The sequence below is a fragment of the Phodopus roborovskii genome, unplaced genomic scaffold (assembly GCF_943737965.1).
Source record: "Phodopus roborovskii unplaced genomic scaffold, PHOROB, whole genome shotgun sequence".
In the NCBI taxonomy this organism is placed as follows: Eukaryota; Metazoa; Chordata; class Mammalia; order Rodentia; family Cricetidae; genus Phodopus; species Phodopus roborovskii.
In genome coordinates this window covers 32245375-32261344 of record NW_026125281.1, presented here as the reverse complement: position 1 = coordinate 32261344, position 15970 = coordinate 32245375, and the positions used below count along the sequence as shown (strand labels likewise).

General features: G+C 36.8%; 1 protein-coding gene across 1 annotated transcript in view; it reads left to right on the top strand.

The window, feature by feature from the left end:
* The first annotated feature begins 7394 nt into the window (after positions 1-7394).
* Ufl1 (UFM1 specific ligase 1) overlaps positions 7395-15970 on the top strand; it is a 34171-nt gene continuing 25595 nt past the window's right edge. The window contains exons 1-7 of the mRNA XM_051198657.1: positions 7395-7482; positions 8436-8581; positions 9706-9734; positions 10505-10602; positions 11053-11167; positions 12140-12270; positions 14420-14478. Coding sequence (XP_051054614.1) covers positions 7406-7482; positions 8436-8581; positions 9706-9734; positions 10505-10602; positions 11053-11167; positions 12140-12270; positions 14420-14478 — 655 coding nt within the window. The 5' untranslated portion in view covers positions 7395-7405. The remainder of the gene's footprint in view (positions 7483-8435; positions 8582-9705; positions 9735-10504; positions 10603-11052; positions 11168-12139; positions 12271-14419; positions 14479-15970) is intronic.

Here is a 15970-nt window from a genome sequence, read left to right as displayed (position 1 = left end):
TTGAAGATAAAATTGAACACAAAGAAAAGTCTAGAGAACTACAAGACTGCTGCAAACTAACAATTTGAGCTTCCGTGGAAAGGCTACCATAAATGCCCTTCCCGGAGAGTGAGATCAACATCTAACTTATCCATGGAGCCCTCATCTAATGCCTGTTCGAAACAGGAGCAAACACCCATACATAAACACTGAGTCGAACTAGAACCCAGATTCAGATGGAGAGGACAAGACCAGGCTGCAGAAACACATAGAGACAGCTTACCTGAGCAAGGAGGAGCTAGAGGGCCCCCAGACTGATAGCTGGGAAGCCAGCATGGGACTGACTCAAGCCCCCCTGAATATGGGTCTCAGCCAGAAGGACTGAGCAGTCTAAGGGACCTCAGACAGTGGAGCCAGGATGTATCCCTGGTGTACAAAAGAACCTTGGGAACACATACCCCATGGAGGGATAATTGCCTTAACCTAGAGAAAGAAGAGTAGCCCTAGTCCCTACTTTACATGACCTGTCAGATCTACATGACCCCACCTGGATGGCATTCCACTACATATGGAATTGGGGTGGGGGATGGGAGGGGAGTGTGGTTAGGGTGCATGTGAGAGGGCAGAGAGGCTAAAAGGGAGGGAAGGAGGGAGGGAGGAAGGGAGGGAGTGAGGGAGGTTGGGAGGGAAGGAGGGAGGGAGGAAGAGGGAACTGGGATGGACATGTAAAATAATAAATTTAAAAAAAAAATGCTCTGACTCAAAAATTTAAGTTCAAGGACAAGTTACTGGGGAAAAGGATTTCTATTTTTGTTTCCACAGAAAATGAAAAACTGTGGATTCTTTCCAGAATAATGTGGTTTGATCAAGCCAGACCACCTGAAACAGAGTACCACGTGATCCTTCATTCAAAACAGCTGGACAAAGCAGCCTTGCAGACTATAGCCAGGATTTCTGCATTCTTAGAATCCCCCAAGACAGCATCCCTTACCAGCAGGAAGTAGTTTGGAAGGAATGATGCCCAAATTCCCAAATAAATGTTTGTTTTCATTTAAATGGACTTGGTTATTAAAAAAAGATTTATTTGGGTACATTTTATATATAATCCGTCCTAAAATAATGTATGATAATGGAGTTATTTTAATAAATTCAAAATTGATTAGAAAAATATGGGATATATTAAATCAATAATATAGTGAGATATCTCACAACTCTCAGAAAACAAAAAGCAGACAGTCCAATACCAGAATTTATCAATAAATTAACTGGGGAAATTAACAAAACAAAGACTAAAAGAATATTACACAAGATTAACTAAAGAGTTAGTTCTTTGAAAAAAATGGTCCAAAAGCCCTTAGCCAATCTGACAAAAAGAAAGAGGGAGAAGACACAAATTAACAAAATTAGAGGCCAGTAAAATACAGAATGCTTTTAAGTATTATAATGAAAGTTTTGCTCTAAAAACCTGGATAACCCAAAGGAAATAGAAGAATTTCTAAATGCTTATCACCTATCAAAATTAAAGCCAGAAAATATAAGTAACAAACAGATCAACTACAAGCAATATGATAGAAACTGTAATCAATTCCCATTCAAAGAAAGCTCAGGTATAGATAGCCTCATGGGTGAATTCCCTCAAATTTCAGGAAAGATCTCATATCAGTTCTTGCTTACTAGTTAACAAAATCAATAGAGAAGGAACACTACCAAATTCATTCCCTGATGCCAATATTATTCTGACACCAAAATCAGGTAGAATAAAGAAAGAAAACTATAAATCACTTTCTTTGCCTAATATAAATGTAAAAATTCTTAACAAAATACTTTCACAACAAATATAGGAACACATTGTACCTATTATATACTATGACCAAATGAATTCATTCCAGAAAAGTCAAAGTTGATTCAACATATGTATATTAACAAATGTAATACACGATATAAATGAGCCATAAAAAAGAGAAATTACATACTCATCTCAACTGATTCTGAAAAGACACTGGACAAAGTTTAATATGCCTTCTTGATAAAAGGGTGTGAGGACAAAACTGAAAGCATTCCAATTAAATATAACATTCTAGTTAATCACAACCTCAAATTATACTACAAAGATATAATGATAAGGCAATCTGGCATAAAAACATAAAGGTAACACAATAGAATCAAACAGAAGACCCAGAAATCAGCCAACAAACCTATGCTCATCAGTTCTTGACCAATGAGACAAAAACATCCCTTCATCTTTTGTTCTCAAATTTGGATTGTTTCTATTTCCTAGCTAGTTAGAATACAGCAGTACTGAACGTGCTGAGCTATTATCAATGAAGTAGGATGTTGAGTGTTTTGTACATATTCAGAGCAGTATAGCAGATCACAAGGTAAATATATTTTCAGTTTTTGATACTTCTCTGATTCCAGAGAACAAAAGACCATGATTTTGAGAGGGGTGAAGAGAAAAAGGAAGAGATTGTAGGAAGGGGAGAGAGGGGAAAAATAATGGAAAAACTTTGATTTTTAATAATTATGAGAAAACTATATTGGGGTAGTAAAAGACTTTCTTAACAGAACATCAATAGCACAATAACAGATGGGAAATAGAAGGTTTCTGTACAGGAGAAGAAACAGACAACCCACAGAATGGGAGACCTTTGCTGCTACACATCAAACAAAGACTAATAGGCACACTTTTCAAAAAATTGCAGGTGTTAAGTACTAAGGTAAGAAATAAAACTGCAATAATCAAATAGGCGATAACAGTTTTGTTCTGTTTTTAAGAAAAAAACAAAAATAGCCAGTAATGATTTTTAAGGCATTCACCATCACTACCTAACAGGGGAATTCAAATTAAAGCTACTCTGAGGTACTACCTCACCCTCAGAATGGCTATCATCAAGAAACCTATAAACATTTGTTGGAGAAGATATGAGAAGCTACCTTATTCACCGCTGGTAGAGCTCAAATGAAAACACCATAATGGAAATCAGTTTGGGGTTTCAGAAAAAAAAATTAAAATATAACTTTCATATTTCCAAACTATTTCAGCCCTGAGCATATACACAGAGAACCCCCAAAAAGATATTGGAACCCCATAGATATATTGGAACCCCATGTGTGTATTGATGCTTTATTCACTATAGCAAGTAAATGGAGCAAACCTATTTGCCATCAGCAGATTAATAGACAATAGAAATCTAGTAAATATATAAAATGAAATAATGTTGAACTCAAAGAAAAGTGAAATCCCAGAATTCGTAGAAAAAATAGACATAGAATGTATAATAGTAATTGAGGTTACCCAATCTCAGAAAGAAAAGAGTCAAATGGGATTCCTAGTATATAATATATACATATATGTATGCAACCAAATGAATTATAGGTATAGTATAACATCTACAAAGGGGAACAAGGAAAGGTACCTCAAAAATATGTAAAATGCACACTGAGTTCACATAAGTAATAAACTTTGTGCAAGTCCTTTATATAATCTCTCAAAAGAGATCCGAATTTTAAATTATTTTTATTATTTGAATTTTCTTATAGATTATTCTTCATAAGCACTATTAAATTTAATGTATTTTATTCTTTAAAGATGGACTTTAAATAGTCTAGTAATAAATATAAGGATTATTAGATATATGTTTAAAATAAACACAATTTTAAAATTTCTTAGAATTCCTGGGAATACTTATTATCACTGAATCTCAAAACATAACATGCCAGGAATTTAAAAACACTAAGAAATTTGTTTTATTTCACTCATTGTTATCATTATAAAGTGTACCATTGTTTCTGAACAAATTTACTTGAAATAAATAAATATTTGTTAAAGAATAGAGAAATTAAATATGTGTATATATAGGTATATGTAGGTAAACCTGTGAGTGAGTGAACACAGGAAATGAGCCTTGTCACCCCACCCAGAAGCCCAGCAAAAGCAGACTTCCAGGGCTAAGCGTGGGCTTGTATAGTTCAAACTGATTGGTCCGCACTGGATGCTATGAGATGATTGGTTTATGATGTGCAGGCTTTGTTGTAACCCTATAAAAGTTGTCTCAATCCTGTACCCAGGGTTCCCAGTCCTCTACCCCCATGTGGAGTATGGCTGCGGACCCCAGTGCACTGGAATATAAAAGACCTCATGCTTTTGCATCAAGACCGCTTCTTGTGAGTGATTGGGGGGGGCATTCCTGAGTTGGGGCGTGAGGGTCCACACCCTCTGTGGGTCTTTCATTACCTTGGCAGGAGCAGCCTTCAAGTTAATTGGGCATGCCTGATAGAGTTGGAGTCCTGAACAAAGGAGCAAGTGCATGGAGGAAGGGGGGTTAGAAGGGATAACTTGTAGGATCCATGGGAGATGTGGGCTGCAGAGAAGGCTGCTGCTGGTGCTCTGATGCAACACCAGGGATGTGACTAGGGGATTGGATCCCTGGGGAAATGGAGAGAGAAGAGGTCTGCTGGCAGCCTACCTCTGTTATACTAATTTTTTAAGTAAATAAAAAAAAAAGTATGCTTCCTTTTTCAAACATCCTTAATCTTATTTTTCTCCCCTCCTCTTTATCATTCTGCATAGCCCTCTCTCCTCTTTTTCCAACTTTTCTCAGTCTTGTCACCTGTATCCTGATATTACTTTCTCTATCCCCTCTCATTGTCCCTTCTTACTTTCTGGAAATTGCAAGTGCAAATTAGAGAGAATATGTGGTGTTTTTCTTTCTGGCCCTTGGTTCCCCTGACTTAATACTATTTTTTCTAGTTCCATTTACCTGAAATTTTCATGATTTCATTTTTCTTTACAGGTGAATATTATTTCATAGGCTATTTGTACCACAGTTCCATTATCTATTTGTCAATTGTAGGACATTTAGGTTATCTCCACTTCTTAGGTATTGTAAACACAATGGCAATAAACATGGCTGTGGAGTAGGCTGTTGAGTCATTTGGGCATATGGCAAGGAGTAATACAGCTGGGTCACACTGCAGATTTATTTTTAGCTTTTTGAGAGTTTCCACTGATTTCTGCAGTGACTAGACCAATTTTCACTTCTATCAACAGTGAACGAGGGTTTCGTTTCCCACATCCTTCCTAGTATTTATTGTCAGTTATATTATTATTACTATTTTTTTTTTTTACTTCTTTTTTAAAGGTCAGGAGGGAGGGCATATAAGTCAATATTGAAATGCCATACAATGATGATGATGATGGTGCTGATGATGATGTCTTGCCCCATTATAATTGTGGTAAGATACCATCTGAAGTTGTACTGATTTGTATTTCCCAAATTGCTAAGTATGATGACCATATTTTGGAACCACTGTTATTTCTTTCTTTGAGATCTCTCTGATTATCTCTATAATCCCCTCGTTCTGAACCAGTCATTTTGTGTGGGTTTTGGTTGTTGTTCTTCTTTGATGTTTTTCAGTTATTTATATATTCTTGATATCAATCCTCTGACAGATGTACAACTGACAGAGTCTCTCGCATAGTGGGCTACCTCTTCACTTGTTTGATTGACTCCTTAGCTGTGCAGACAGTTCTTTGTTTTATGGGTCACACTTGTCAATTGGACAACCATATACTTTATATCTTACAGCACTAGAAAGAAGGATATTAAATGTTTTCCTTTTTTGTTTGTTTGTTTTTTCAGTCAGGGTTTCTCTGTAGCTTTGTAGCCTATCCAGGAACTCACTCTGTAGACCAGGGTGGCCTCAAACTTACAGAGATCTGGCTGCCTCTGCCTCCTGAGTACTGGGATTAAAGGCATTACCACCAACCACCACCTGGTTTGAACGTTTCTACCTGGATAGTGCATGAAGTGTTAGGGATTTGACATAATGTAATTGTTATGCATGTAAAAATATGTTGAAACATCTCAGTGTTTTATTGCTGTGTGTAATTTTATTTTTATGTCAAAAGGCAATATATAAGTTTCAAATTGTGTCATAAATCATGTGTATATATTGTAGCTAAAGACAATACCAGGTGTTTTCAGATTGTCTGCATATCAACAAATTAAGCTGGTTTGCACACAATCACAGACTTTTCAAAGAAATTGTCTACCCTCAAGAAAATAGCCACTTAGTGTTGGTTTCATTTTTTCATCCAGTGCATTTTTTTATTATTTTATATAACCAAGTCCATTTAAATAAAAACAAACCTTTATAGACAATATTTGGGAATTTGGGCGTCATTCTTACCAAACTACTTCCTGCTGATAAGAGGTGCTGTCATAGGGAATTCGAAGAAGATTCAGAGATCCTGGCTGTAGTCTGTCAGGCTGCTTTGTCCAGCTGTTTTGAATGTAGGATCACCTCGTACTCTGTTTCAGGTGGTCTGGCTTGATCAAACCACATTAGTCTATCCAGTGCATTTTTTAAAGTTCCTCTGTATATTGCATATTGGGCAAAAGTGAAATATACCCAATTCAAAAACACAGGTGGTTCAGTGTTTACAGGGCTCAGTGTACAAGCACAGGGGCTTGAGTTCAGAGTCCAGAACTCAGGTGGAAAGTTGGATATGATGATCAACTTGCTTGGCAGATAAAGCTAGGAGGATCCCCAGGGGCTTGCTGGCCAGTAAGAACCGATGAAAAGGAGAGCATCAAGCTTTGCTGAGAGACACTGCTTGAAAAGATAAGATAGAGAGCATAAAGAAATAATCAAATCTTGGTACTTTAGAAAACAAATATATTTATCTATTGGATGTGTTTTCTAGACGGATATATTTACATGGGAAGGAACTAAAATATCCCTTACAAAGTAGCAATACTAAGTACTAAAATATTCCTTACTGGGCGATTTCCCTCTTATTTGGTGGAGAATGCCGTGAATGCCAAAGAACAATGGCAGCAGTTTTCTTGTCTAAGGGGCCGTGTTGTCTTCTATCTTTTCATTCTCAGCTATGTCATTCCTTTGTCTGAGTATTTATTCCCCGTAAGAAAAGTAACAGGCTCTAGAACCACATGAACTCAATTCCATGGCGTTTGCAATATCCAAACGGATTCATTTTGGGAAAACAAAATGTAGTAGTGATGTAGTAGTAAAGGCCACGTTTCTCCAGCAATGACCTCTTTCTGGGCCCAAGTAAAATCCCAGCTCACTGTTCTAGGTAGATTGGTCACGATTTGTAATGGCCCGACATGAGACGAGTGTCCTCCTCTCACCAAAAGATGAGGCTTATTTGCTGGTTGCTGGGGAGAAAAGCGCACCTTGCAAACTGACTTTGCTGCTTGCCAGGCTTTGAAGCGCTTTGCAGCCTCCTCCCGAAGGCCACGCCCAGCCGAGGGCGCTGAACGTGACTGCCACGCTTCCGTTCGCGATTTGAGCCGGCTCCAGTGTCTTGGCCCTCGACGCGGCCCGTCCCTGGGCTCCCGCCGCCGGAGGAGGGCTGACGTGTCTGCTGTTCCCCGGTGTTGGTGCGAGCGAGGCCGTGATGGCGGACGCCTGGGAGGAGATCCGGCGGCTGGCGGCTGACTTTCAGCGGGCGCAGTTTGCTGAGGCTGTGCAGAGGTGCTGGTCCCCTCCTGTCTGGAGCCGGCTTAGGCCAGCCCGGGACGTTGCCCCACACTCCCGCGCTATGCGTGGTCCCGGCGGGAGCCCGGGGAGCGGCTGCCGGTCAAGGCGCTCGCAGCCCGGCGGGGCCTAGGGCGAGACCCCGGTGCAGTGCGCATCAAGTAGCCTGCCCTCCTTTAAATCCCTTCTTATCTGAAGCCACAGATCTCATTCAGACACACACGGCAGCTGTCATTTGAGGGACTCCAGGACACCGGACACTGACTTTTCTATATTCCTTGAACCTTTGGGGGAGTGGCTGAAACACCACGAACCCGTGCCCAGAATTACAGATCACATACAAAATGCGAGTAGATTGCTTTTTTACCCTCTTGTAAACGAGCTCTTGTAGTATTCTATTACTACGGGACCTACAAACACTAGTCCATTGATGCTGTTTTACAGCACTGAGAGCTAAACACATAGACACACGCCAGACAAGCAACAACAAACCCCAAATCATCAAAAATCCAAGAAAACAAATCTAGGACACGATAAATTCTGGGAGACTAACAGTAGTAACTGCAAAGTGTCAGCTGTATTGTCTGTACACCAACTGTGCTAGTAAGGCAAACATGCCATGATTTTAAGGAAGTTTGTTTCATCTGAAAGTTTAAAGACATAGCTGATGTTTTTGTTTCTTGAAGTGTATATCCACAATTTTGATATTTGAAGAGGGAAGACAAGACGGGACTAGAAGAGAACACTTTTAGAATCACAATATTGTGATGTGTCTGGATTAAGTAAATAATTCAAGTGAATGCTTACTCTCAAGTTTTCTTTTTAAATTACTTAATATTGTACTAATAAAGGACAGATTTTTCTAACATAGAAGTTAATCAAAATTTTGCATTCAAACACTTTCTGTGGAACATGTCTACTCCACTCTTAAAACTTCTGATTTCTCTCAGGTTGTCTGAGCGGAACTGCATTGAGATTGTGAATAAACTGATCTCTCAGAAACAGCTAGAAGTAGTTCATACACTTGATGGAAAGGAATATATCACTCCTGCCCAAATCAGTAAAGAAATGAGAGATGAGCTACATGTTCGAGGTGGTAAGTCTTTAGTGTTGTTTTTGTTTTTACTAGAATTTTGGGGAAATGCATTAAAATTATAACTAAATAGTCAATTATATGGTGGTTACTGGGCATTCTCCTCAATTTTTCTCCCCACTTTGTATTGGGAATCAAAATGGAGTACATGCTAGCAAATGCTACCATTGAGCAATAACCCTTCTCAACTGATAACTTCAGCTCTCATAGGTTCATGCAGTCAGTCTTCCTAAGCTCACGAAAATATGAGCTTAACTGTTGCCATTTAATGATGTTTTTGCTGTATTGAATTAAATGTATTATATATGTGGGTTGGTTTTTTTTTTTTTTTTTTTTTTTTTTTTTTTTTTTTGTGAACCAGGGGTGGGTACCTACCAGCCAGTGACCAGATGGTTAATTGTATATGAGGAATGGCGATTTTTATAAGATTGTAAGTTCTCAAATATTAAAGCTGCATTACTAATTTCTTTAAAAAAAGTTGAAAATCTATAAACTATGACCTGATGAGGCACATCATATTATATGAAATTCAGTTACTGCCAGCAAATGTAAAATACTGTTTTGCTTTGTATTTTTAACTCATCAATGGCTTAAGCAAATTGAGCACAGCTTGATTTAAACAAAACCAATTCTTTGGATATTATTAGGGTGTAACCTTGGTGCCTTATTTCCTATCTTTCTGAAATAGTGCTAATACAATGAAAGCTGTGATTTGGAATATTTAACGAGTTCCTTTTGCGGGTAGATAGATACTTAGTTTTCAGTTTCAAGAATAGGGAATTCCTCTTAATTTAGTTGCAGATATTTCCTTTGGTCATAGTAAATGAAGTGAATTGTGTGGAGAATTGAATGTTTCCCATAGGTTTGTCCACCTTGTGTCAGTTGATGTTCATAAGTGGGACTGGTGTGATTTAAAAAAAAAAAAAAAAAAACAACCTTTGAAAACAGTATTGTCTGTGGCTTTAACCATGAAGATTGATCAACTAGTAATTTGTATCTCAATGTATCAATCATTGTGGTCTTATGACATTTGTAGAAGGACTTGGACTGATCAACACTGTACTGTAAAAATTGATGCTGTTTGCCTGTGCTTCCATATCATTTAAATACCTGTCTTTTGTTCAAAGGTCGAGTAAACATTGTTGACTTACAACAGGTAAATTTGTAAAAGTTTCCCTTTAATTTCTTAAGAGTTTCTTAATTTCTAATACTATGGATTTGTTAAGTTCCTTTCTAAGTGTTCACTAGTACTGGTGTCATGTATAGTATGATGCTTGTGAAGAAATAGTTGTGAAACCTTGGCTGATGCCCTGAGTTGATTCAATAAATTTCTGTTCTTCTTTGAGCACATTCTTTACAGATTAAACCCAACAGTTATCTTCATAAAATTGTAAGATTTATGTAGTTTTGGGAGAAACATTAGGGTTTATATTTATATATTTTAGTATATAGAAAACTACAGCAATAGAGAGATAATTTTAAAAATATTTTTAGAACATTAAAAAGTATATATGACCACCAAGGTCATATATAGAAAATTTTACATGAAATGGCATTTTTTTTTTTATGGAAATAGAGTTCACTGCTTATTACAAGTTTTCCCTGAGAAAAATGTAATTCTTTGGAACTCAAAAGTGAACAAATAAGTAATGGGGCTTCTTCTGTTTTTTGTTTGTTTTTGTTAGCAGTGTCTTGTCCTTTTCTGTGGCCCTGTTTTGCCCTGAACTGGCTATATAGACCACACTAGCCTTGAACTTGTGGCTGTCCTACATGTTAGGACTATAGGTGTTTGCACCATACTCAGCTATCAGTATTTTAAAGCAATTCAAAATTTATCTAAGAATGAGTATGAAAGTATAATTCTAAATGTATAATCTTAAATTTACCAACTAGTACAAGCTTTATATAACTTCTGTCTAATTCTAGGTTATTAATGTGGACCTGACTCATATTGAAAATAGAATCAGTGACATTATTAAATCAGAGAAGCATGTCCAAATAGTATTGGGTCAACTGATAGATGAGTAAGTATAATATTTAGAAGCACTTTCTATCCTTCTTTCAAATAGTATTTAAATTTAGGCCAGTCATGGCCAGATAGGCTTTTTGTTTAGAGCTCATGTAATACAGTATATAAATCATTTCATTATAAAAATCATTCCATTTTAAATGTAAACACTAACTTTGGGGAATGCATATTTATATAAATCTTGATCTTTTTTTAAAGCAATACAAAAACATGACTTATGATTTGTCATAAGTTAACTGAACTCAAAGCAAATGAGTTCTAAAAATATTAATGTGAAATGACTATAAATTTTTTATTGGCAAAAAAAAAAATAAAACTACCATTTGATTAACCATTAATTTGATTACATCCATGAGCTTTAGATTCTGAGCAGTGATGCATGAACAGGAGAGAATACAGAAGGAAAACATTCTTCAGTTTTTAAAAACCTTTTCTTCAATATTAGGAACTATCTGGATCGGTTATCAGAAGAGGTAAATGATAAATTGCAAGAAAGTGGTCAAGTAACCATCTCAGAACTGTGTAAAACCTATGACCTTCCTGGGGATTTTCTGACACAGGTACTTTTTCCCCCTAATAGTGTAAAGACTTTAAAAAATCTTAGTGGTACAAGTGGATACCTCTCACAGCCATGCTTTTGGTTGTGTGTGCCATCTGTTTCTTGAGAGACTTGTTGAAAATGAATACAATTATCCAGAGTCCCTAGTCACAATATACCTAAGAGGAGTTAATAAATATGTTCCAGGACTGTTGTGTTGCCATAGTAGTATATATACCACAGGTTCATCTATTTGCCTAGTGATTATGATGTCCACTACACAGAAACTCACACACACACACACACACACACACACACACACACACACATTGATTGCTTTTCTATTGTTGCTAAGTATTATAATATAGAGGGGGTAAAGATTAGAGCTGCTGCTAAATATTTTGCAAAGCAAAACACCTTCAGCAAAGGATTTTCTTATGAAAATGTCAGTAGAACCAATTGCCATCAGTTTCCTCCTCTAAACTGTTACCATGACAGAAAAGCAAAAAAATCTCACATATTCTCTAACTCTAGGTATTTGTTTTGATACTTAAAAATTCAGATATCATGGTTGTAGTGCAATAACTGTGTTGCCTAAAAACTGAAGCCATATGTTTGTTAGTATCCAAAGATTCAAATAGAAACTTCTCTGAGACATGTCTTGGTATTTGTATGTTGAAAACCATTTATATCTAGAAAACTGACTAATCAATCATTTTTATTTTCTATTAGAAATAAGTATAGTAAGCAAGAGCTATTATTAGAGTTAATCCTTTATCAATTAACTAATAATAATCTATAATTATTATAGCTAATCCTCCTCCATGACACAATGAAGCTTTCTAGATACTAATCATCATTTTAGTTTATGTATGATGTAATTTGTACAGTTGAAATTTCTGTCACAGCACATAGCATAAATTGAGTAGAATTATACAAACACATATTTTAATTTTGATATTTCAAATTTACAAAATTGACATCTTATTCCCAGGCACTAACTCAGCGACTTGGTCGAATTATCAATGGCCATATTGACCTTGATAACAAAGGGGTAATTTTCACTGAGACCTTTGTAGCTCGACATAAAGCACGGATCCGTGGGCTCTTCAGTGCTATTACCCGGTGAGCATGTTTTAAGTATGTATTTGTGTATATGTATGTATTTGTACACTTCTCTGATATGATATGCATCTTTTATCTAATAGTTGGATCTTTTAAAGCAAAATCTCATCAAGCATCCCAGCATATTAAACAGGTAGAATGAGAGTCTCCAGGGTCCCCAAACTCAGCTGTCCCCACTCACATTGCCTTACTTTCCTTGCTCAAAAGTACTTTTTTTTTTTTTTTTTTTTTTTTTTTTTTAACAGAAAACAGTTTTAAAATCTCATGCTGACATCACCGTGTGAAAGTCACACTGAAATCATGGAAAGACCGTGCAATTACTAAAATAGAAGAATTTGGGTTCATTGCTCTGTTACATAGTAGCCGTGTGATATGGGCAGACACCAGTCCAAGCTTGCTTGGAGTTGAGATGGGACTGTGCATGTGAATGTCATTAGTGCCCATCATTGGCAGGAATTCACAGAAAGGACACATTATTCTTATAATTAACACTTAACATAAGGTGATATACTATTTATATTTTTTCCAGTTACTGATTAGTGTGTTATATTTACTTAACAGATAACATGTGATAAAATTCCTGTAAAGCTACATGCTTTCCTTTATAAAGGAAGCAAATAGTTATATATAGGGGATGGAATTTTAGTTCCATGTATCCCATTCTTCCTCAGGCTTATAGTTAGTTTATACCCTTGGGTACTTAGTATTACCCAAGTTTGTTTTCTGACCTTAACTTTTTTATTTTGAAAAGTTGGAATTCATTAAATTAGGACTTTGAATATGCATAAGAATAAAATCTAACAGTAGAACATGGGTGATAGCTTACAGTAAATAGAAACAAAATCTTCCTTTAAGAACTCTAAGTAGTAAAAAGTAAATGAATACAGGACTGGGGGAGTGGCTCAGTGCTCTGCAAGTATAAGGACCTGCACGTTTTTGTGGGTTCTTAGCATCACTCTTAAAGCTAAGCATGACGTACATGTCTGGGATCTTAAGTGCTGTAGAGTGGAAGCAGGCAAATCCTGGGAGCTTCCTAACCAGTGACTCTAGCTAAATAGAAAGCTGCAAGTGGAATAAGAAACCTGTCTCAAAAAATAAAGTAGATGGATAGTGGGAGATACTCAGATTTGTTCCTTGACCTCTGCAGGTTTATAGATAGGATAGGCTCACATATCTGAGCATATATACATCATACACAAAGAAACAAAAAAAGTACACTCAGGTATATGTTCAGCTACCTAAAAACATATGAAGTCTGGGGATATAAGTTAGTGATAGTAGGAGAGTGCTTCCTATACATGCACAAAACCCTCTAATGAATCTATAGCACCTCTTTTCCCACTTCCACAGTCAACATACAATGCCCATACAAAGATATGAATATATGGCATTCATTAAATCTATTTATAATAGCCTGTAAATATCTACCAGCTGGACATATAAACAAACTGGGATATGTCTGTATTATAGAGTTCATGACTAAACTACTTCATTCATGTTACAAAAAATACAGATAAAAGAGCATATTAAAATTGATTTCTCCCAAACACCGTTGTCTAGAAATATTCCAGATACATTTAAATACACATGTAATCTCACTTTTCTTCAAAAACAGAATCATGTAACTTGAATATTCTCAAGTGAGGAGAGGGCAAGCACAGTAAGGAAAATTACATTCACCCGCCCTCACATGTCTGTGAGTTCTGCATCATTCATGGATACAGTCATGTACTGAAAATATTTGGGAATAAAATTACATATGCACTAAACTGTTCTGATACATTGCATTAGAAAATAAGGACATCTATAAATGTAAATGTACAAGTCATAGGGAGGACCCACAGCATTTCATAATGAGAGACATGAGCATCCTGGGCTACACAGTGAGGATCAGGGGCACATCCAGCATCACAGAAGGGAAAAACCTGCTGGAATCGTAATAGAACTAGATCTAGGTTATGGATGGACTCATTCCTGCTATCTGGGTAGCACAATCCTGATCAGGTATCTAAGAGCTGATATAACTTTGCCATCATTTTTCATTAAATTAATTGGTGTTTCCTTCTAATAAACTCCAGATTGTATTTTAAATCATATATAATTCTATAGTGAATTCATTTCAGTTTTTTCCTTTTATTTTCCCATAAAGGCCTACAGCGGTGAATTCTTTGATTTCAAAATATGGATTTCAGGAGCAGCTTCTTTACTGTGAGTTTTATTTCAATTTGTATTATTTGGATTGTGGGTAACTCAGTGATATAGTGTTTTTTGAGAATGCACAGGTACCTGGCTTTCATCTCCAATGATGAAAAAAAGAAAGTTTCACACAGTTCTCTTCAAGAACATACATTTAATGACCCATGGCTTCTATCTCCTGCAAGCTCCATCAGTCCCAGAAGCACTTCTGTAGGACCAAGAAGACAGTCAGCATCCAGAGTATGGCATGCTTTATAAACTGTTGATGAAAGAGTCATTGATTTTCTCATTTTCTTCTTTTTCTAAAGTTTATCTTGTCTTTTATTTCTTGAAATTATAGCATAATCATGTCTTGTCTCCCTTCCCTTTCTGTGCTCCAAACTTCTCATATATCCCTCTTTTCTCTCTTCCAACTTCATGACCTATTTTTTGCATTAATTATTGGTGGTAGTGGTGGTGGTGGTGTGTGTGGACAACTAATTGGGGTGCTGTTTCCCGCAGAAGACTTTCTTCTACCCTCAGTGTTTCTGAGTCCCTGTAGCTCTGTGTGTTAAGGTTGAGACCTCCTGGGCTTTTTTTCTCCACATTAGCCTGTCTATTATTGTGAGCAGCCATGTTGGTGAAATTTTGACATTTCAAGGAGGCACAGTTTGACAGTAAATTCCCCATTGCTCTGGCTTCTATCATCTTTCTACCCTCTCTTTCACAATGGTCAATGAACCTTAGGTGTAAGAGTTTTGTTATATATGGATCCCTTGTGACTTGGCTCCACAGCTCTGCATTTTGCTTGGTTGTGGTTTTCTGTAATGATCTCAGTGTGTTACACAGTTTTCTTGATCTCAGTGTGCTACACAAAGTTTTCTTGATAAGGGGTGAGGACTATGCTGTGGGTGTAAGGACAAATGTTTGGAATCTAGTTAGGGGCTGGCTAAGTAAATATAGTGATGGTTGTTAGTTCTCCTCCAAGATGTGTGACTACACTAGCCTCAGGTACAATTAGTATATGAGGCATGATTTCTCTCTTGTTGAGCATGCCTAAAGTCCAGTTAGCATTCAAACTGGCCCCAAACTTAGAAGTATGAAATTTGTGCCTAATATGTATTAAGTGCTCAGGATATGCCTGCTGATGGTAGCAGTTAACTTAAATACAGCAGCCTTATGAGAAAGGTATTGTTATTGTCCCCATTTTGTAGACAAGAAAATAAAGGGACTAAGAAAATTATTTGCCCAGTGTTTTATAGTGAGTAGATGGCAGAGTTGAGGTTTGCCCTTGACCACTGGAGCCACAGAACCCATCCTCTGAGCTGTGGCATTTTACGTCTGCACTAAGAATGGTTGATGTACTGCTTCAGGGTAAACAGACATGTAGTTACAATTAAAAGTGATCACACTGCCTTGTCCTGCTGTTAATTGAATGTATAATGCTAGTGATTAAACTAGCCATTCTTAAAGTATTTGGTCACCTACTTTACATCAAATTAGGAAATAATTGATGGTGTGATGA